The sequence below is a fragment of the Lepeophtheirus salmonis genome, chromosome 8 (genome assembly GCF_016086655.4).
Source record: "Lepeophtheirus salmonis chromosome 8, UVic_Lsal_1.4, whole genome shotgun sequence".
In the NCBI taxonomy this organism is placed as follows: Eukaryota; Metazoa; Arthropoda; class Copepoda; order Siphonostomatoida; family Caligidae; genus Lepeophtheirus; species Lepeophtheirus salmonis.
In genome coordinates this window covers 2,025,772-2,045,671 of record NC_052138.2, presented here as the reverse complement: position 1 = coordinate 2,045,671, position 19,900 = coordinate 2,025,772, and the positions used below count along the sequence as shown (strand labels likewise).

The 19,900-nt window shown below is 35.2% G+C and overlaps 5 protein-coding genes across 5 annotated transcripts; 2 read left to right on the top strand and 3 right to left on the bottom strand.

Annotated features, from left to right (window-relative positions):
- Positions 1-5,328: 5,328 nt before the first annotated feature.
- FucT6 (alpha-(1,6)-fucosyltransferase 8) lies at positions 5,329-8,950 on the bottom strand. The gene is given in 3 exon segments (XM_040718356.2): positions 5,329-6,677; positions 6,679-7,602; positions 8,821-8,950. Coding segments are annotated over 2 exon segments (1,746 nt in total). The 5' UTR covers positions 7,597-7,602; positions 8,821-8,950; the 3' UTR covers positions 5,329-5,849.
- Positions 8,951-9,259: 309 nt separating this feature from the next.
- Cog2 (conserved oligomeric Golgi complex subunit 2) lies at positions 9,260-11,852 on the bottom strand. Its single transcript, XM_040718355.2, has one exon. The coding sequence runs from the start codon at positions 11,536-11,538 to the stop codon at positions 9,451-9,453; it is 2,088 nt and encodes a 695-aa protein (XP_040574289.1). The 5' UTR covers positions 11,539-11,852; the 3' UTR covers positions 9,260-9,450.
- Positions 11,853-12,903: 1,051 nt separating this feature from the next.
- Positions 12,904-14,732, top strand: LOC121123693 (nonsense-mediated mRNA decay factor SMG9). The gene is made up of 2 exons (XM_040718818.2): positions 12,904-13,287; positions 13,356-14,732. The coding sequence occupies exons 1-2, from the start codon at positions 13,039-13,041 to the stop codon at positions 14,592-14,594; spliced, it is 1,488 nt and encodes a 495-aa protein (XP_040574752.1). The 5' UTR covers positions 12,904-13,038; the 3' UTR covers positions 14,595-14,732.
- A 419-nt stretch (positions 14,733-15,151) lies between these two features.
- On the top strand, positions 15,152-16,547 carry LOC121123695 (uncharacterized). Its single transcript, XM_040718820.2, has 4 exons — positions 15,152-15,487; positions 15,555-15,795; positions 15,869-16,108; positions 16,171-16,547. Exons 1-4 carry the CDS (start codon positions 15,243-15,245, stop codon positions 16,474-16,476), a joined length of 1,032 nt encoding a protein of 343 aa, XP_040574754.1. The 5' UTR covers positions 15,152-15,242; the 3' UTR covers positions 16,477-16,547.
- Ost48 (dolichyl-diphosphooligosaccharide--protein glycosyltransferase non-catalytic subunit Ost48) lies at positions 16,535-18,132 on the bottom strand. Its single transcript, XM_040718819.2, has one exon. The coding sequence runs from the start codon at positions 18,130-18,132 to the stop codon at positions 16,834-16,836; it is 1,299 nt and encodes a 432-aa protein (XP_040574753.1). The 3' UTR covers positions 16,535-16,833.
- Between the last annotated feature and the right edge of the window lie 1,768 nt (positions 18,133-19,900).

Below are 19,900 nucleotides of genomic sequence, written 5' to 3'. Positions count from 1 at the left end.
ATTAAAAAAAAAAAAAAAAAATCCAAAAAATCTAATTTTTTTTTAAATAGCTATGAGTTTTTGCAATTTCTTTCCTAAAAGTTTAATATTTGAAATTTAATTTTTGCAATTTAAAAAAAAAAATTTAATATTTATTATATTTTTCCAAAAAAAAATCCAAAAAATTTAATTTTCTGTGACCTATTCCTTTTTTTTAAATCCACTCCTTCGTTTAATCGCACCAAATGCTGGAAAATAAGTCATAGCCTTCAAAATCACGGATAAGGTGTATGGATCAAATACAAGTTATAATGTACTTTAAAAAATTTATTTATCTTGTAAAGTTTCCAAAAAAACTGTTCATTTGACGTACATCAATTTCAACCCGACATTAGCGCCTTCAATCTTTATTACTGTGCAATATGAAAGTTTCTAAAAATGAAATTTTTAACCTCTCTTTTTTTTCAATAACTAACATTAATTGTCTGGAGAGTGTGGGAAGATATTCATATACTCGAATTTGATATTATACAATTCAATAGGAGGTAATTAAAAGTATCATCTCTTGCCCAATACTGCACTCTGTCATTCCTGAAAATTTCATTCAATTCTCTTGATGTTTAAGAAAGTTGTGTTGTTTTATTGAAATATCATATTTTATTATAACACAGATTTGGTGTAGGCTTATAAGATAAACAGTACGAAAAAAATCCGTTAAATGTCGATGTTAAATTGGTCATAACTTCCTTAATATTGAAGCTAGTGACATGATTTTGGTATAAAAAATGTCTTTTTTTACCTTTGACTAGTAGATAAAGGTAAAAAAATAAAGGGAAAAATGAATTAGAAATTTTCTAAAACATACTAATAATATACCATTGTTATACTCGATGACGTCAAAATCTCTCTGTCTTGCCCAGTAGTTAGTACGGTTCATCAAATTGAAAATTCTGACGAGCCCGATTACATGATGGTATAACCTTGTATTTTTATTAACCTTGATTGTATCAATTAATTTTTCCTACTGTAGGAAGGTCCTTTGAAAAGTCCACACAAAGTCCAAGAGATGACAGTAATGGCGCATATCGAGGTTATGTTGAGTTAGTAGCATCTCCGGAACGAACAAACACCAACTTTCAGCAAGATCAGTCTATTTCTTTCTGTTTAGCATTCGTTTGAATCGAAGATGCGGCCGGGAAGATTATGGCGAATGTCTTTCGGATTTGAAAGGAATGACACTCATTGACTATCTAGAAAAGTGTGGGTAAAACTATTACAGGTACATATTATTCATCGATATTGGACTGTTTGAAAACCGAGCAGCAAGAAAAGCGCCCACCATTAGCCAAAAAAAAAAAGTCATTTTCCATCACGGCAATGCACCACCTCAGCAGCTGTGGTTGCAAAATTAATGGAAATAGGGGTCCAACTCGAGATGCCCACAGCCTAATCTTCTTTTTAGTCTTCTGAGGCGTTTTGCCTTTCATAAAGTAATGATAATCAACAAACGAAATTCTTTTTCGCCCTTTTTTTTGAAAATCCCTCCACTTCCTCGATTCAAACGAACGCCAAAAAGAAAGAAATTGACTGATCTGGCTCAAAGTTGGTGTGTGTTCTTTAGAGAGATGCTACTAACTAAACACGTCCTCGATACGTACCAGTAGTGTCGTCTCTCGGACTTTCATGAACTTTTCAAACGACTCTCATAAGCGTAATTTGCGGTACCTCCAAAGAATTAATCAGAATAATTTTTTGAAGAATACAAAATATGTAATCCTCTCATTTTTAGTTAAAAAATCATTCGTACTTGCTTTTGTGTTGACGGGCAATAAAATGTGCTCCTTTTTTTTTTTTCATATGAAGTTAAAACGGGTTATTTTACATTTATAATGTTTTGATTAAATAGAATTATTTTACTCATTTAATTACTTAGTGATACACATTGCTTGCAACTCCGTGAAACTGATGATAAAACGTTTCTAACGGTACAATATTAATATACTCCAACTGAGCTAGTTTTGCTTTATATAAATATGCCTTCTTTTATAATTATGTTATGGTATATAGTCAACATGTACTGTAAATGATGTATTCCACCTCGATTGAATTTCATTTTTTGGCGGAAATTTAATAACTTTTCTATAAATCAAAAATGATTTATTTTTAGCTACCATTAAAAAATAAAGAGAGATTCGCCATAAATCAATCCTTCAACAAACTCTTTATAATTATAAATGGAGGGAGTTTTATTATAAATTGATCTCATTTTTTTCCCCCCACATACATATAACTTTAAAATAGGGTGGTTTGTTTTTCTGGTTGTGGTTTTTTTCGAATTTACATCCCTACTTGTTCGGAAAGAGTTACCATTTGGTAAGAATAAAATTTCATTTCTCTAGGATGGCATCTTTAGGTAGCACATCTCGTTTAAAGTTTGAAAGGGTACAAAAGTTCATAATTTCACCTATAAGGATTAAAATACAGTATTAATCATTATTTTGCATTAAATAGTTATGATAGACATTATTCTAACCTATAAAAAATATTAAAAGTTTTTTTGTAAAACTACCCTATTGTTAAAAAAAAATAGAATAATATAAGAAAAATTGGATCTTTCTTGTTTGAAAATGAAAAAAAGGGATGCGCGCTATATGCCGATCATTAAATTTTCCTAACTCATTTTTTCTTTTTTTTTTGTTTGTTTCGTAGGGCAATTTCAGGTAAAAAACTCGTAAAACGCTTTCTATAGGTAAAGAAAATGTATATTTAATGCGAAATAGCTAAAAAATGTCCTCTCAGTATCTATATCTTGACTAAGTAACAAGTTTTTGCCTTTTTCATAATTGGATTAAGATGTGCGGCCTAAAGATGACCACGTAGGCAGGGGGACCGCAGGATTATATATATTTTATTCCCCGGGAGGGGTTCCCTTGGTTTTTGGAATTGTTTTGAAAAAAAAATCAAAAATGAAATTTCAAAAATTAAAATATTTTGAAATAATTAAATTTAAAAAAAAAAGAAAAATCCTTAATTTGAGGAGGGCCCTTCCAGCCCACTCCCTGGGGACGCCATTGGTAGGTCAATACAATTTTGCATAAGTCATTATCATACCATTTGACAATTTTTCCACACTAGCCGAAATCAAAATTCGAAAAAAGTTGAAAATCAAACCGCTCTACTATGTAATAAATAACATTGAATATTAACTGCCTGTTCAACAAGTAACACAAAGGCACTCTATTTGAGAAAAAAATTAATAAATCCTTACTCAATGCTTCAGTTAATTATAGGATTCATATTCAAATTGATGTAATGAATTGATATGCTCACAAATGTTAGCCTTAGTCGAATCTCTTCGTCTAATTTATAAGACCGTGTTTGGCTCCGACATGACATTTAAAATGTTTAATAGGATGTTTTCTTTGATTGGGCTGTAGAATTGGTGCAACCGTTAAAAGGGAATCTTGTAAAAGTGAAAAAAAATCTCTTTTAGGTTCCATATTCAATTTTTATAGTTCTTGACGAGCTGATCACGAATCTACCGGGTGGTTCATTGAAATCTGACCACTTACTAATTCAATAATTAATGAAGGTTGAGCAATTGTAATTAATTTATATTTAGATATATTAAAGCATATACAATTAGTTAAAAAACGAAACAAACCGGAGCTCTTTAGCTTACGTACAAGTGGAGAAAATCACACTTGAACGTGATTGACAAATTTATATTCGTGCACTCCAAGCAGTTGGGTGTCTCCAAGATCACTGTTTAAAAAAATTAATTTTTTGTGAATAGCTATGTATTTTTGAAATTTTTTCCAAAAAATTTAATATTTTCAATTTTTATCCAATCGCTCAAAAAATTGCTTATTTTGTACTTGTTTGGGAAAATTGCTCAATTTCTGGTATGAAATAAATAAAGAAAATCTGGATTCTAGATAGATTACACAACAGCTTTGGTGATATTTTTGGAGAGAAAAATCCACTTGCAAAAATCATTTTTCATTAGGAGGGACAAAAATGGAAAAAACCAAGATGGTGGATTATCCACCATCTTGGAAAAAACCCTCTCTCTTTTTGGAGGTAAAATGATGCTATCAGGTTTATGAGACAGACTCTGACAACAACCAATTAGAGGAAGGGGAAATTTTGCTGCAAAATTACAACTGAAAAATCCCCATAGAATCTTGTAACAAGGGAAAAATACTTTTGCAAAAACTTTCTCCCAACTCTGATTGAATATTGTGCAATTTAATTGGAGTCATAGGTCAAGGCTACCATCTACAACACAATCTAATTTGAAGAGTTAAAGAAAATTGTATTTAAATTGAAGATCCAGCCCTTGGAAGCCTTTCATCAAAGCTAATTTGTCATTTTTACCAGAAACTTCCATTTATAACAAAGGTTGGACGTATAATCAGATGTGGTGATGATGATGAGATTCCTCCGTCTAAAAAGACTCCTGAAGATCTCGTCAACTTCAAATTCGCTCCAACTACTAATGTGGACGTTTAAAGGTCTTAGGTATGTTTAAAACTACCATTACTGATCGAATCCAAAACTAACGGAAGAAAATCTATCTAAAATCTTGATTTGTCGATATAATATTGCAAAATTTATCAATAAATTAAGGTAAAGATAAAACAAAACTAATTATTTTAAATTATCCTTATAAAACTGTTTTTCCTTTAAATACAAATTGCACAATTTTGATATTTTCCGTACTCATTTTTAAAAACTTTAGTGCTCTTTTATGCTAAATAGCCCAAAAATCCAAAATCTAGTGATGAATAATGAATTAACATAAAAACATTGTTGAAAAGAAAAGAGAAATGGCAAATTAATTTTTTACGTCTTATATATTTACAGTCCTATATTTCAAAGACATTTTTCTCTAAATTATACACATTGTGCTCAAATTTCTGTAATTAATTATGATAAATAAGAAATCTAACTATAGTATAGAACCTTCAGATGATTTATGAGACACTATTTGGTCCCAATATTATGACCCCTTTCAAATACAAAAATCAATTTCTAATCCTTTCATGATGACGATGCATTTTTGCTACTTAAAGTTCAATCTGCTACGACGCCTTTAAAACATTAATCAAAATAATTTGTTTATAGGAATTGACGATAATAATTCTTCGAAGAATACAAATGTAACATCATAATATTTATATCCAATTCCAGGAGGGATTACATAATTTTTTTAGATATAACTTCTTATTTGAAATCCCATAGCAGTTTTAAATCATCATTAAGAGCCCTCCCCCCTCATCTTATACCTTAAAGAGTAATCATTATCCTTCAAACATGTGATATAAACAAAAAATATGTCAAGTATTTAATTATATGAATAACGATACTTATATTTCTGTACAATTTGAAAGAAATAAACTTTTAAGCAAATGATATAAGAGTCTAAAATAAACACAAGTCACAGGTAAATATATAGTTTTCCACGATGAGTTTTAGATATATATGTATATTTTTTGGTTCGTAGATTCAATGATATAAATCAAAGGCTGCAAAATAGACAATACAATTTTGTATGAGATATTTATGTACTTAGATAACAATTTGATAAGAGTTGATATCCACATTTCTGTTTTTTTTTTTTTTTTCAATGATAGTAGATAAGTAAAAAAAAACGAAAAACCTCATGATGATTACAAATTATATATCACAGAACAAGACGGTTCCTTAATAAGAGAGTATCATAATTAATAATAATAAACAATGTGATAAAGAAAAAAAGATAATTAAAACTGATAAACAACAGAGATTCGAATATGTAAAAGCAATCCATTTTCATTCATCATTAAATGTGTATGTGAAAAGTAGAGAATATTGCTCAAGTCTCTTTATGATTGTTCCGAATCACGTAATCCTCGGAATTCGACTATTCTAAATTTTTCTTTTGTTTTATATTCCGGATACAATCCCACACGACGATTCCTTAGATTTTTACCCTTGTTGAATCCATCCCAATGATTCCCAGCTACCCCTATCACATCCCCCACTTTCAGCTCAATTTCATCCCTTGTTTTGGGCCCGTGATAAATTATCACTTCTTGTTGATGCTCATCCTGGCCTCCAAAATACCAAATATCATCTAGGGATTTAAATCGATCGTGTCCATCAGGAAATCGATTCTGGAGGATTTCATATGCTATACGACACACTTGTGAAGAAAAGGTACACACTAAATAGTCGGCCTTGGAGAGTAAATGAATGTCAGTTATAACTCCTTTGAGAGAGTCTGATGAGTATCTGGAAGAAACTGCAGCACTTCGAGCCACAGTTGCATCACCGTAAAAGGAATAATGAGGAAATTTTTTTCGGCATTCAACAAGGACTCTTGGATCGTCAGAGGCAACATACACACGACGCTCTACATTTGAACCCAATGAGGCATCCAAATATTTGAATCTCTCTTCAACATATTCCATATATTCCTCAACTGGGTGAAATGCAGCCTCAGTTCCTACTTTATCAGTTCGACGAACATGGATACCCACATACGGAGATTTATCACGTGGTAGTTTGTCCTCTTCTGTAGAATTGAGAAGGACTTGAAGATCTTCTTGAGGTCTAAGAATGTAACGTAATACCTCCGAGATCCACCATACGATTGGATCACCATGAAGTCGAATAATTCGAGAGGCAATTTCCTTGGGAATACTTGGAGGGGAGATGCTTTGGACGAGGATTCACGGAGTCAACAATAGGAATATCAACATTGACTGTGTCTTCTTTACCAGGCCAAGAGGACCTGGATAATGGTAACTCTCCTTGTTGAACCTCAGGTATCCGTTGGCACGTTTCACTTAAAGGTTTAAACACATTTTCAAACCCAGCTCTGTTGTATCTCCAACCTTTGGATTTGAGAACAAGGGCCCTTCCAGCACCAATAGCAGACACAAAACAATAAACGACATGATGGATCTGACATCCATACCCACAGCCTTTATTTAAGTTACACAGCAGTTTCCGTGCATTTTTACAGTCTGATGGATTTTGTAAGGCTGTCAAACGGGATTGAACGTGCAGAGAGAGATTCTTAGACTCTTGTAGTCGCCAAGCAGCATGTCCATCTACTTCAGCCAACGTATCCATGTCAATGAGTACTGCATTATAAAATGAAAAGAAAACTTCGCGTGTTTCCTTTAGCTTTGAGCTCAATTCCTCATTTTGTGACTTTAAACGATGTTCAAAGAACTTGAGCTTAACATTGATAAAATTCCACATCTCCCTCACATCATGTTTAATGCGACGCCTTGTGTTTTCATACGCTGTACTCGGACCATCCAGAGTCTCTGATGATGAGGAAGAGTCATGAGATTCCTTCAGTTTATCCTTTACAGGATGGAAACTATCTCCTCCTTCTTTGATTTGATAGTCCTTAACTATATTTGTAAGACGAATATTATCATCTGTAAGTCTTTCAATCTGCTTTTGTGCTTCCTCCAACTGTTTAAGTAAATCCTCAGAAAACTCTGGAGAGTTATCTAACTGACTAGACGTCTTGGAGGACCACATAAATTTTATCATAAGCCATATCCAGAGTATTATGAACACGAAAAAGAAATGAATGGATTTACACCTCATTTCGATCTGAAATTCACAAAAAAAAATGTACATTAAAAACATTAGTGAATTGACATATTTAATTGGATGGATGGAATGTGTTACAAGTAGTGTTATTCCATCAGCATGATTGAGGGAAGGATTGCTCTAATACACAGGAAGGAGAATCAACTTATTCCCCTTTAATCTATTTGTGCAAATGTTATTTCCTCATACATAGTTGCAAATACTTGAAGAGATTATTAATAGATACCCTCATCACCACCTTAGAAGAGATCGATTATTTTATTTATGAACATTAAAATATCAAATTTCACCCATCCATAAGAGCTATTATTATAATGACTAATTAATAAGTTATTGATAGAATGACTGACACTAGAATAAATATGTACATCATTTTATTAGTCTGAATTACCTTTTTTTTAAATCATAAATATTTAAACAAAAATGTGGAAATGCGAATTTAATATTTTGTAAGTGAGTGAGTAGCAGGATTTGACAATTTCTTTATTATTTTTAGGAGGACTGAGTATGATGAATTTTGGACATTTTTTTCTCCAGACTAGCAATATCTTTTCGTAGTGTGGATTTTAAGACCTGAGTGTTATTGGTTTTAAAATACACAAAGGAGGATCCAGATGAAGAGGCCGCCTCATAGACGGAGCTATTGGGTTTTAAGGAATCCAGTTCAGAGGAAAGAACACGGGACGTATTGAGTTTGCTCTGAAGTAATGCTTTGTTCTCTTCTGGACTCCAAAAGACACTTCGATAGTGTTGGCTAGAACTCATTCTTTCAAAATCAATGATGTAGGCAGGACTCGCCAGTAGTACTATTAAGTAAGGAGCTGCTCAAACGTTTATCTAACTCAAATTTACAAACTATTAAGTAAGGAACTTTGATCAGAGAGAGAAAAAGTCCTGTTCGGCCTTAAGTCTGATTGTGTTTGAATTACTACTATTAATATTCAATAGTATTTACTAATTTATATTTAGTAACTCATAGTGACAGTCCCTTCTAAAGAGTGAGTGAACGAAGCTAGTGGACAACTGTCTGATCCACTCCGCTGAGGACGACTACTCTAACAACAACGGCCACCACAACTTACTCAATACAGAAAACGACTACTTTTATTATGTAGCTGAGAGAAAAAGAAATATAGTGATAGATAGATACATATATTTAGATACAAACACATCCCATCAAGAGAGGTCTATAAACTACACCATACTCAGTACTCTCACTTCTTTTGACTCTCCTATGAGTGTGTGTCTTCCCCCTTCAACACCATACACAACTCTCTATAACCATTATTACTACTTGTACGTCTTGTACTCGTACTCTTAAGCAGCTCTCCTTCCTTTTCTTTAGAAGTATGCATTCCTTGAAAGAACTTCACCCTCTTCCCTCAAGTAGAGAAGAGTAACAACTAACAACTGTGGTGGCCTTTCCATATATTATTTATTTTATAATAATACTAAACCTACTAGAAAACCACTCGCAAGACAAATCACAACCATGCTTCATATAATAATTCCTCCACGTCAATACAAGCACACTAATAAACTATGCAAGGAACAGATAGGGCTATCAACAATGACTTTACTAAGAGCGCAACCACGTCGCTATTATTCATGTCAATGTAAATGGATGTTATATTAATAATTAAGAGTTACTTATGAGTTAGGTAGAACTTAGATAATATATTATGTCAAAAGAAAACCACACCATCATTATTTAATAAAAGAAAAAAGTTTTTGATTCAAAGTAAGGCATAGAATTAACGCAGAGTCAGAAACTGAATAAGTAAAGTAATTAATTATTGATAATATGTAGTAATATAAAAACAAAAACAAATTAAAACATCAGGGTTCTCAAACAGGTATATCCTTGGTTGCCTCATTAACGATCCTCATCAAATCCTCTAATTTACTAATATCCCCATTGCCCTGAAGCCCAAATCCCTCCTGAATACTTTGATTGAAATATTCAACATCAACTTTGATTTGAAGTCGGATTTTGTCATTATCAGATATCCTAATCTTTTCATCCGCATTCAGAGATGAGCTTCCAGGCAGTGTTGAAGCATCCGACTTTTCCCTAATTCTTTTAAGTCTCTTAAGAGACTCTTCCATTTTAAGAACAGCTTCTAGGACTTCAGACACTTTAACATAATAGTCCTCGGATATTCGAGAAAGGATTTTGACTAACCACTCTGACTCTGAGGCACCATCATCCTTGAATTTTCTAACTGGATCTAGTACTTTGTTTACATAGACACAATGCTTCGTGGGTACATCCTTATTTGTTCGTCTGTAGAGTCTTGGGATTTCAGAGACTTGTTTAAGAGACTCCAGACTCTTGAAAGTAACTTTATTAATTGCTAATTTCGATAGGTCATCTAATTGAGGTCTCAAACTGCCTAATGATTCATTGACCGATTCTAAAAGACGTGATCTCAGACTCTCATCCTGTACACTTTCCTTCAGAACTGGGAAAATATATGGATTATAGACATCTGACTCAAAATGAAGAGTTAGATGCCTTATATCATACCAAAGATGAATAAGGGTCCTAAGAGATATTTCGCTATGTTGATGCTCTTCTTCTTCGATCATGATGGGTTTGAGGATATCTCTCAATGCAGTTCCACATCGAGATAGGATTTGAAGAGTCAATTTCCAAGAGCGGTGAAGTAAGGCATCTATGTAAATACTTGGGTCCCAAACTTTCTTGAGCGAGTTTGTAACAACATTAAAAACCTCTAAATGATAGTCGCTATTACTATAACTAGTAGGGTCAAAGAAATCCGTCAAAGCCTTTTCCAATGGAAGAGCAATCTCTTGAAATCGAATTTGAAAGTAAACAGGTAGATTCCAACGTCCAATAAATGTGGAATAGGAAGTGCATGATCGAAACTTTGAAATCTGTTCTGGATCGTTGTTCAGTTCTTTTTCAAAATCCTTTATAAATTCAATTGAGAGGCGATAATGAGTTAAAAAAGCCTCAGGATTTCCTGCAGCAAAAACAAAAGACATGTTGTCCTCCATTTTTTCAACAAAATCCTCCCAAAGAGAATTGATTAAAAAGCTATAGCCACGAATAACGACAGGTTTATTTGAGCGAGATATTGTAAGACTCAGTAATGAGTCCAATGTCTCTGGAATAATATTCAACACATTAGCGTAGACTCCCTTAAGACCTAGGGGTTCGTCGTTGAAAGCATCCTCGTGAAGAATATCTTCCAAGGAGGGTGAAATTATTTTGTTTTTAACAAGGATTTCGGCTTCGTGAATAGACTCAATCGTGCCATAAATCCGGAGACATCTCTTGAGAGACTCTTCTTCATTTATCTTGAGAGCTGCTATGAACCTCGACTCAAGAGACTCTTTGAGACGATCCCCAACGGCTTGAAGACGAGGAGTGAGTTCCAATGAGACAAATTCGTCATCGTGGCATTTGGATATACGAAAATGAAGATGATTGATGTCTCTAGCAAGACGTTCCTCCGCATCCCCACTAAGGGGAGTCCCAGAGCTCAAAATGAGCTCAAGCTTCGAAAGAGCGTTCAATATCCTTTCCGAGTTGCGAAGACCTGATTTGCGAGCCCTAATGTCCTCTTTTCTTTTAAGAGCTTGCATCACGGAGTCACGAGCCTCAAAGAGGGATTGCAGAAGATTTTGAAGCTTGTTTGAGAGTGTTCCAAGGGGCTCCGAAAGTTCAGAGAGCTTCGACTCCAGTCCAACAAGATTCGAACTCAATTCCAGAAAGTCCGAGTAGTCTTCATCGATGAGACGAAGGACTGCAGATCGAAGGATCTTGAGATACAGCCCTAGATCCTCACGAAGGCGCTCCAAATTAGGTTGGCGTGTGAGGATGGCATCTGGACTGAAGTCGGGTCCAAGGAAATCCTCACGGGTTAGGCAGGAATCAGGTGGAGCAAATGGGACGACTTCATTCATTTTCTCTGATTCTCTGATTCCTGATATTTAGTGATTAATCCCGGGAGGTAAGGATCAATTGAATGAGTAAATGGATGAGTGGGAAGGCGGCTATTCCAAGAAAGAGCTTCTTGGGAGAAATCATTGCAGAAGTTAATCAGTAATCTGTTCTAAATCCTTTAAAATAATGGCAGTGGAAGCAGGCTGAACGGCTGAATTCACAAATATTAGACATAAAAATAATATGTCGAATCTGTAGAATTTAATAATAAAAAATGACAAGTCCAAGTGTGTCAGCAGCTCAATGCACGACGATAACGGATAAATATTGAACTAAATCTATCTCATATTGTCTGACTTTTTTGAAAGCAGATGGCGTTACTCTACCTCAAAATACTACTCTTTTTTTTTTTTTTTTTTAAATTAATTCCCCCTCCACAGACATTTAACTCACGTTACATTATTATTTATTATTAATAGACACGTCACGGCTTTGATGATTGCTACATATTCTCATATCAGTATCTAGTTTTAGTCTATAGATGCAGTTTTCAATTCAATTTGATTGCTAATAATTATTTACTTAATTGAGGGGGATTGGAATTGATTTGTCATTTGTATTATGAATATATTTTGTCTACTTGTACAATATATTCTACTTAGGCAATAATGAAATTATATTATAATAATTTTTCTGTCTCATTAGTCATGGTCATGGGACTATGTATTTTATTTCCCATTGTTACTTAAACGGGGTAAAGTAACACCTTCCACTTATTTTATCATTCAAAAATGAGTTGCTTCATGTACAATTAATATCTTACTAACACTGCTGATTATTGCAAACCACTCTGTCAAATTTTGTTATAAATATCTCTGTAATTAATTAATTATAACTAATTGTATTGTAAGTAATTACCTTTTTATCTCAAAAGAAAGGTGTACTTATTAACTACTAATTATGCTTTTATGGGGGGTAAAACCCTTACACTTTTAAGACATCCAACAAAAAATTATAATGATGATAATTATTGCAGATAGTTAATATTGGGTTTCCACGAATTCGATGTTATAACTGAATATACCCTAGTATTCCAAAATTCATCAAAATTCTCCAAATAACTTTTACCATCTCCCATCTTGAATGCAGATATTTTCTTTTATTATTAGATTATTCCCTTCCAATAAATATTTAAAGGAATTTATCAATAAATACCTAATGATTATTGTAAATCTCAGCTCAATAATTAGTTGATGATGATTGAATTTATGAATACAAAGAAAAGAATAAAGTTATAAGAAGGGAGTTTTGTGGAGAGGCGAGGTTTGTAAATTGTAATTGTTGCGTTTTCCAGCCTCACTGGAGAGAGATAAATGATAATTTATTTTCATTTCATAACTAGCTGCTAGACCAATGGCAATGGCAACAAATAACAAGTGTGAGTACTATAAAGAGAAGTAATAGCGGATTCACTTACTCCATGACTTAGATGGGGACATCCCCTAGATTGTGATTTGAATATGAGTGAAAAAAAAAGTCGGAGCTATCAGAAACAAAGGTATCGACGTCGAACGGAGGATCATGCTAGAGAAAAAGAAGAATCTCTCAAACCAACAACCATTCTTGTTAAACCCAAAGCTAGTTCCGAGGAGCATAATCCAGAGTTTCCCACACTTTTACAGGCAAATGCAGTGAAGAAACCAAATGTCTATGTACCGAGTCCTAATCCTCAAGCCACTCAAGCAGCAGAGTCTCCGAAATGTGAAGAGGTAATCCATCGTCACTTAACATACAAATAATATTGAGTTCTATATCCTTTGTTGATTTCATTTCCTAGCCATTGCAACCCAAGAAAAAGACAGATCCGTTAGATGCCTTAGGATTTCTATCTTGTCCAGAGAGTCGATGTCGATTAGTGGATGCCAAAGTGGGTTTTCACGAGAGTGGAGGCTTATTGGACCATTTATCGGATTCAAATACAGAGTTCCTTGTCGTAGGAGTGATTGGCTCAAAAGGAGCAGGGAAGTCCACTCTTCTCAATGGAATCATTGGATCCTATATCTTCAGAGAGAGTGATCATCACATTGAATTGAATGCAGATGATTGTACACAAGGTATAGACGCATGGATCAATCAAGATCGTGTTATCTTCCTTGACGCACAGCCCACGCTAAATGGATCCTTCATCAAGGATCGACTCAGTTCGAGTAATCAAGGGAAATACTTTTCTCTTTTAAATTGTTATTTAAAGAAGGAGAGCTTGGGAGAGAAGGAGTCCCTACTCATGACTCTCTTCCTCATGAACATTTGTCACTGCCTTATTTTCGTACAGGACTATATTTTAGATCCAGAGGTTCTGCATTTCCTTCAACTTGCTGAAATGCTAAAGCCTTCTTCTCCGACTTTTGACTCGGAATCGAATAAAATTGAGTACTACCCTAATCTTATACTCGTACATAATAAATTAAGGACTGCCGAAGCGACTCCGAGATTTTTTCGCTCCCTTTCTGAGTTCTATGACTCAGTGTTTGCTCAAAGTTCCTTCAATGTCTATGGAGGAATAAATGCATCGTTACATTCGAACTTTCTTTTGGAGAAACCTACAGATACCTCTGGTGATCATCATAACAACCATGAAGAACAAGAGGAGGAAGAGGATGCATATGAAGAGTTTTCAATGCCACCTGATCTCTTAAAACAAAAGAAGGACAAACCCCCCAATCCCCCTCTTATCAACCTCTATGCCTTAACAGATAAAAACAATGACAAAGAAAATTTCAAGGAACTTATGGAATTCTTTGGTAGACTCCTTCTTTCTCATAGACCCAAACCACTCACAACTAAAGCCCTCACGGAAAAAAGCTGGTTCAGTTTTGCTGCTCAGACTTGGCAAAACGCTTGTACTTGTATTACTTCCTTCAATTACGAGTTTGATCTGAGTGTTGGAGGATCTGGTGCGAATAATAGTGCTGGAGGAGGAAGTGGTGGGGATTCCTATGAATTAGTGGATTTCAACTCAATGGCACATGTTCCAAAGACTTCAAAGCATTCCTTTTCCAGCAATATAAATAAATAGATACTTATATATTAATTATGTACGTTTATATCCGTTGCAAGGACTTGGATGATTAATTAATTATTGTTATTTCCAAGGGAATGAATCTTTGCATCCGAAGCATATCTAGGAAAAATAATATAAGAACTTAGAAAATAATTGATTTTTGTCTTATTCTATGTATGTATACTATAAGGAGGCTGAGAAAGAGATAGTAGACTAATAATGGGGAAAATTCATTTAATTCAACTCTCAGACAATTGGCGGAATGCCCCATGAACTTACATTATCGAGTAAGTGACTGACAAGTGAAACATTTCAAATACTCTTAAAGATATTGCGTAAAACGTAAAATTCAGTATCTCTAGCCATGAACCCTCTTTTATAATTAATTCATATGGGATTTTTAATATTCTTCACATCATTGTAGAACAATCAACTTACTAGAGGAGATAAGAAAAATGTTAATATTTTGTAAGTTATTAGGTTAAAAATTGTCATCCCTCTGACAGCCGCATACTTATATTTATATATATAGCTCCACGAAAAGTGCCTTGCAATCAGACCTGTCATAGAAAATGTATTGTAAAAGAAAAGTTTTGAGACTTCGGGACGGAGTAAACAATATGCTAGCTTATATAAAATAAATTTGTGATATTATTATTTATAATGGATTATTGGAGAATATTTTTGCTATCTTGGATTATTTTATCCAGTTATGCTGAGGAGGATATTCAAGAAGGCCGCTCTCGCTATAAATTAACTGTAATTATTCTAACAATGAACCGGCCTCATTCTCTTCAACGACTACTAAACTCTCTGGACAAAACTGAGTTTGATGAACCAGAGGATTATTTTGATGTGGAGATTCATGTTGACAAATCCTTGGGGTCATTGTACAAGGATTGTGTTAAGTAAGTTTTTATTTTTGAAAATTATGAGGACTTCATATTGTAAATGAGTTTAATAACGAATTAATAGGATAGCTAAGAATTATACAACTTCAAAAATGAATTCAAAGGGAAAAAGTACTCCAAAGATTTTCAAAACGAATCATGGTCTACGAGCAGCATGGTTTGATGCTTGGTACCCAAAACCCGATGATGAATTTTCAATATTTGTTGAAGATGATCTCGAACTCTCTCCATATTGGTATATTTGGTTAAAGAAGACATGGAGGCACTATGGAAATAGATCTGATATTGCTGGAATTGCTCTACAAGTAAGTGAGCAACATTTGATGTTTCTCAAGTATTAAGAAATGATGGACATGGTATTAATTTCATTTTATCTAGAGACAATTCAACATGTTTCAAAAACCAGCGGCAGATGTAGAAATCAACAATGAAGGAATGCCATTTCTCTACAAACTCGTTGCAACTTGGGGATTTTCTCCTCATCCTAAACATTGGAGAGAATTCTTGGATTGGTTTCATTCCATTGATAATGAAAAATTCGATCCTTATGTACCAGGTCTCATTACTTCGGATTGGCTCCACATGCATACGACAATGGGGAAAAGACATATGACTTGGGTAAGTTGCAACTAACTCAGTGTTGGTATGATCCGTAATAACAAAAAAATATATTTAATCAGGAACAATGGCATATTTATTACGGAGAGCGTCATGGCCTATATACACTCTATCACAACTTACCTCGTCGTACGACTTTGGCAAGTAATTGGAGGGAGGCTGGTGTTCATACCAGAAATAGTTTCAATACTAAAGACTACCCAACTCTGGACTACTGCGCTATAGAGCTTCAAGAATTCCCTGAAAAATTGACAAAATATGGTTGGGATGCATGGAAAGAAGAGATGACTCCGGAGGAAAAAGAAAAGGCCAAGGCTATACGTAAAAAGTTTGATGAGGATCGAGAGATTCTTCAACGGCATAGTTAATCCATTTAACATAAGATATAACATTAATTTATTTGAATTAATTAATAAATTAAACGGATTTTTCTGGTGAATTTTTTTTGTATAAAAAAAAATCATATATATATTATCAAAACAAAAAAAAACTAATAATAAAAGAGGTGTTAACATATGGTTTTCACAAAATTCACGCTTCAAAAACCTAAAAAAAAATGCAAGGCATTTGAGACTTTGATAAAGATCGACAAAGAACAACTTGGGAAAAAAAAAAAAAAAAATGCAATAATATATAATAATATGAATATAATAGCTCATATCCGAAGATAAATGATTATAAAATGCATGAATACATTGTCTATAAAGTGAGGAGAGGGGGCATCATCACTCAGACTTGGTTTTCGGGGAAGCCTCCTTGTGATGAAGGAAGACAAATCCAAAAACAAATACACCAAACATCATGCTAAATGCAGATGCATAGTAAGGATACGCAGAGAGAATAAACCGTTCATACTGATCGTGTCTAAGAGGACGGACAGAGACTTGCGTCGTGGAGTAGAGTCTCGATATCCCCGTCCTCACATAATTAATTTTAAATTGGTATACACCATAGACGTCAGGTATTTTAAATTTAGCAGAGAATTTTCCGTTTCCATCAGGTTTGAGATTGATGCGAACAAAGGGATCAATGCGAACAAATTCTAACTGAACGTCTTTAGCAGAGTAGGGTACCCATTTCCCTCCTTTAAACTCCTCGATGACAATGCTATATTCCACATCTTCCGTGACAGTATAAAAAGGAGGAGACTCTGTTTGTCCAACAAGATGATGCTTGAGTTGAGAAGTACGAAGAAGACCAGACTCTTTGAAGCACCAAGAGACGAGTGCCTTAGCAAGATCCCGATTACCAGAAGGAGATTCCGCTCCTCTAGAATGTACGGAGGACTCAAAGTAATCGTTGGAAAAGAAATCCAAGGAGCCAGAGAAAATAACTCTGGCATTATTGCGAGCTTGGAGTCCAGCGATGAGAAGGGTGTTCTTCCCTGTAGCATGTGGATACTCTTTGATGGGTTTGTTGGGATTGTAGGAGTATGCGTAGGATGATGATGAGAGAATGGGTAGGACGAGGGGATTGGCGTCCGCAAGAATGCCGACTCCTTTGTAGAGGAGAGGCTTATCTCCCACCGCGGATCCAACAATGGGGGCAGACTTGATGAGATGCTTTCCGGGCTCAGCCACGACAACGGTGTGAAGACCTTCTTCATCCTTGACAGAGTCGTAGTGAATGTGATCCAGAACCATGCTCCCTTCTTCATCCACTTCAAACCCGCATTCAGAGGCAAACTCACGCAATAAATCCGAAGATTCCACTCCACCCACAAACACATCTTTCCCTGCATCCAAAAAATCCGCGATCACATCGGGAGTGAGTCCTCCGCCAAACTCCTCCACATTGGGACTCATGAGAACCAAATGATCGAACAGGAACTCCCCGTACTTCTTCAGAACAATGGAGGAGTCATCAGAGGTCTTATACGTGAGATCCAAGCCTAAATCAGAGAGATCCTTCAAGAAGGTCGCATGGCTCTCCTTGTAGGAGTTATTATCCAATAGAACCAGGACTCGTCCACCATGGCAAATCCCCAGGAGCCCCAAAAACAAGCAAAGAACCACTCTCAACATTGCAGACTTCAATGACCGGACGAACTCCTTCAGAGTTAACACGATCTAGAATAATAAAATAACTAATAAATGACTCTCATTAGAATGGACCATTTCAGCTAAGACACAAGAATCAACCAATCAGATATACGTACGTCTCCTCTTCTCATCCATTTCTTCTCCATTCACCGGCATTTACTTGTTATGTCCGGTCCATTTGGACCGAGTAGAGTGTAAGGCCTTACCGGCGTTGACGTGTAATATACACTTATACCCCCAGAACTCCATGCCTCATATTTTCTAAGGCAACGTCATCATGACAATACGTTTAATATAATAGGTTGTGTTGAGTTAAGAACCGGTAAAATAAAATAATGTTGTATCGATCAAGTTAAGAAAATAGGGCCATAGTATTCATAAGAAGGATTTATATTTTTATATTCTCCATGTATAGCCAAATAATGGAGACTATTTCCCGGTTTGAGTTGGTGTCCTTGCTTTTGTTTTTTGATAATTGAATTTGAATAGAGGGAATTTGTGTGAAATACGAAAATAGTAGAAAATGACGGAAGACGTCAAATTCCAAGTGGATCCCGCTTCATTGGCTTCTATTCTAAATAATAAAGAGAAAGCAGATACGTTTAAACGTCCCATGAAACTCAAGGATATGAAAGCCAGTCGTATTCGTCCCAAATTCGGGCATTCCGAGAAGAAGAAGAAGGCGACACCCGTTATTGGTCCAAAGCTGAGTTTATCCGAGCAAAAGTTTCCATGTGACTACAAACCCAGACTATTTACAAAGACTCGCCGTGAGCTTCACTTTCAAGGGAGTGGTGAACCATGGTCCAAGGCGGCTCCTCTTGCAGTCGTTGGTACTCTGCGCGCCGCTCCCAACGCTGTCATCCGCGAATCCCTTCCAGGACCTTTACGTCCAAGTCTCAACATGACTGAGCTCAAAAAATACTTTGAGGACGACTCCACCTGCTCCTTTGAGGATCTGGAAAAACGGCTCAAAACCCCTGCTAAGAAAAAGATAGTCGCTATTCCGTGCGAGCGTCGTTCTAATAGTCAATGCGATCTTAGACACGAAAGTCAGTCCGTCCACAAAAGCCCCAGTCTGGAGAATCTATCCTCTCGTCACTGGTTAACAGAGGCACAAAACAGTCTTAAGGAAATTAGGGATGAAAATGTAATTCTTTCAGAGCAGCTCTTGGAAATCGATAAAAGAATCTCTGAGAGAAGGAAAAGGTTCAAGGAACTTTGGGGAGTGAGTCCCAAGAGTATTAACAAAGTCAGAAGTCAAAAATCAGATCTTGTCCGGAAAATCCTTGGAGGCACAAACCTTTTTCATCCACCTCCCTCCTCCGTCCTTCATCATTCCCCACCTCAAAGTCACCAAGAGTCTGCTACTCCATTCGCCAAGCCAGACATCAACGTAAATATTCCGATCTGTTTGAATAAACAGAGTGGGAATATGTTAATTGCCTCTGAGAATCAAATTAATGAGTCCTCCCTTTGCTTTCATTCCCCTCAGAGATTTGATATCTCTGCTCCTACACCCATGGCACTTAAACATCTATCTCAAAGAGTCAAACTAGAGCTCTCTTCCCTCTACGATGATTAAAATTGATGACCTTCCTTTTATTAAATACTTTGCTATTTTTATTACTTTTTGAAAATATATTATTACTCATTCTTACCATATATTTTTTTTTTTGTGTTTTTTTTTCAAGTTGTCTGAAACACGTACTACTTGGTCTGTAATTTAAGGATGTTAAAATATCCAAAA

What these genes read in the sequence shown, in the direction of transcription:
- Cog2 (XM_040718355.2), bottom strand. Translation starts at nt 11,538, where the DNA reads ATGAATGAAGTCGTCCCATTTGCTCCACCTGATTCCTGCCTAACCCGT.
- LOC121123693 (XM_040718818.2), top strand. Translation starts at nt 13,039, where the DNA reads ATGAGTGAAAAAAAAAGTCGGAGCTATCAGAAACAAAGGTATCGACGT. An exon ending in AGTCTCCGAAATGTGAAGAG is followed by an intron (nt 13,288 to 13,355) that starts GTAATCCATCGT and finishes TTCATTTCCTAG; the next exon opens with CCATTGCAACCCAAGAAAAA.
- LOC121123695 (XM_040718820.2), top strand. Translation starts at nt 15,243, where the DNA reads ATGGATTATTGGAGAATATTTTTGCTATCTTGGATTATTTTATCCAGT. An exon ending in TTGCTGGAATTGCTCTACAA is followed by an intron (nt 15,796 to 15,868) that starts GTAAGTGAGCAA and finishes CATTTTATCTAG; the next exon opens with AGACAATTCAACATGTTTCA. An exon ending in GGAAAAGACATATGACTTGG is followed by an intron (nt 16,109 to 16,170) that starts GTAAGTTGCAAC and finishes ATATTTAATCAG; the next exon opens with GAACAATGGCATATTTATTA.
- Ost48 (XM_040718819.2), bottom strand. Translation starts at nt 18,132, where the DNA reads ATGTTGAGAGTGGTTCTTTGCTTGTTTTTGGGGCTCCTGGGGATTTGC.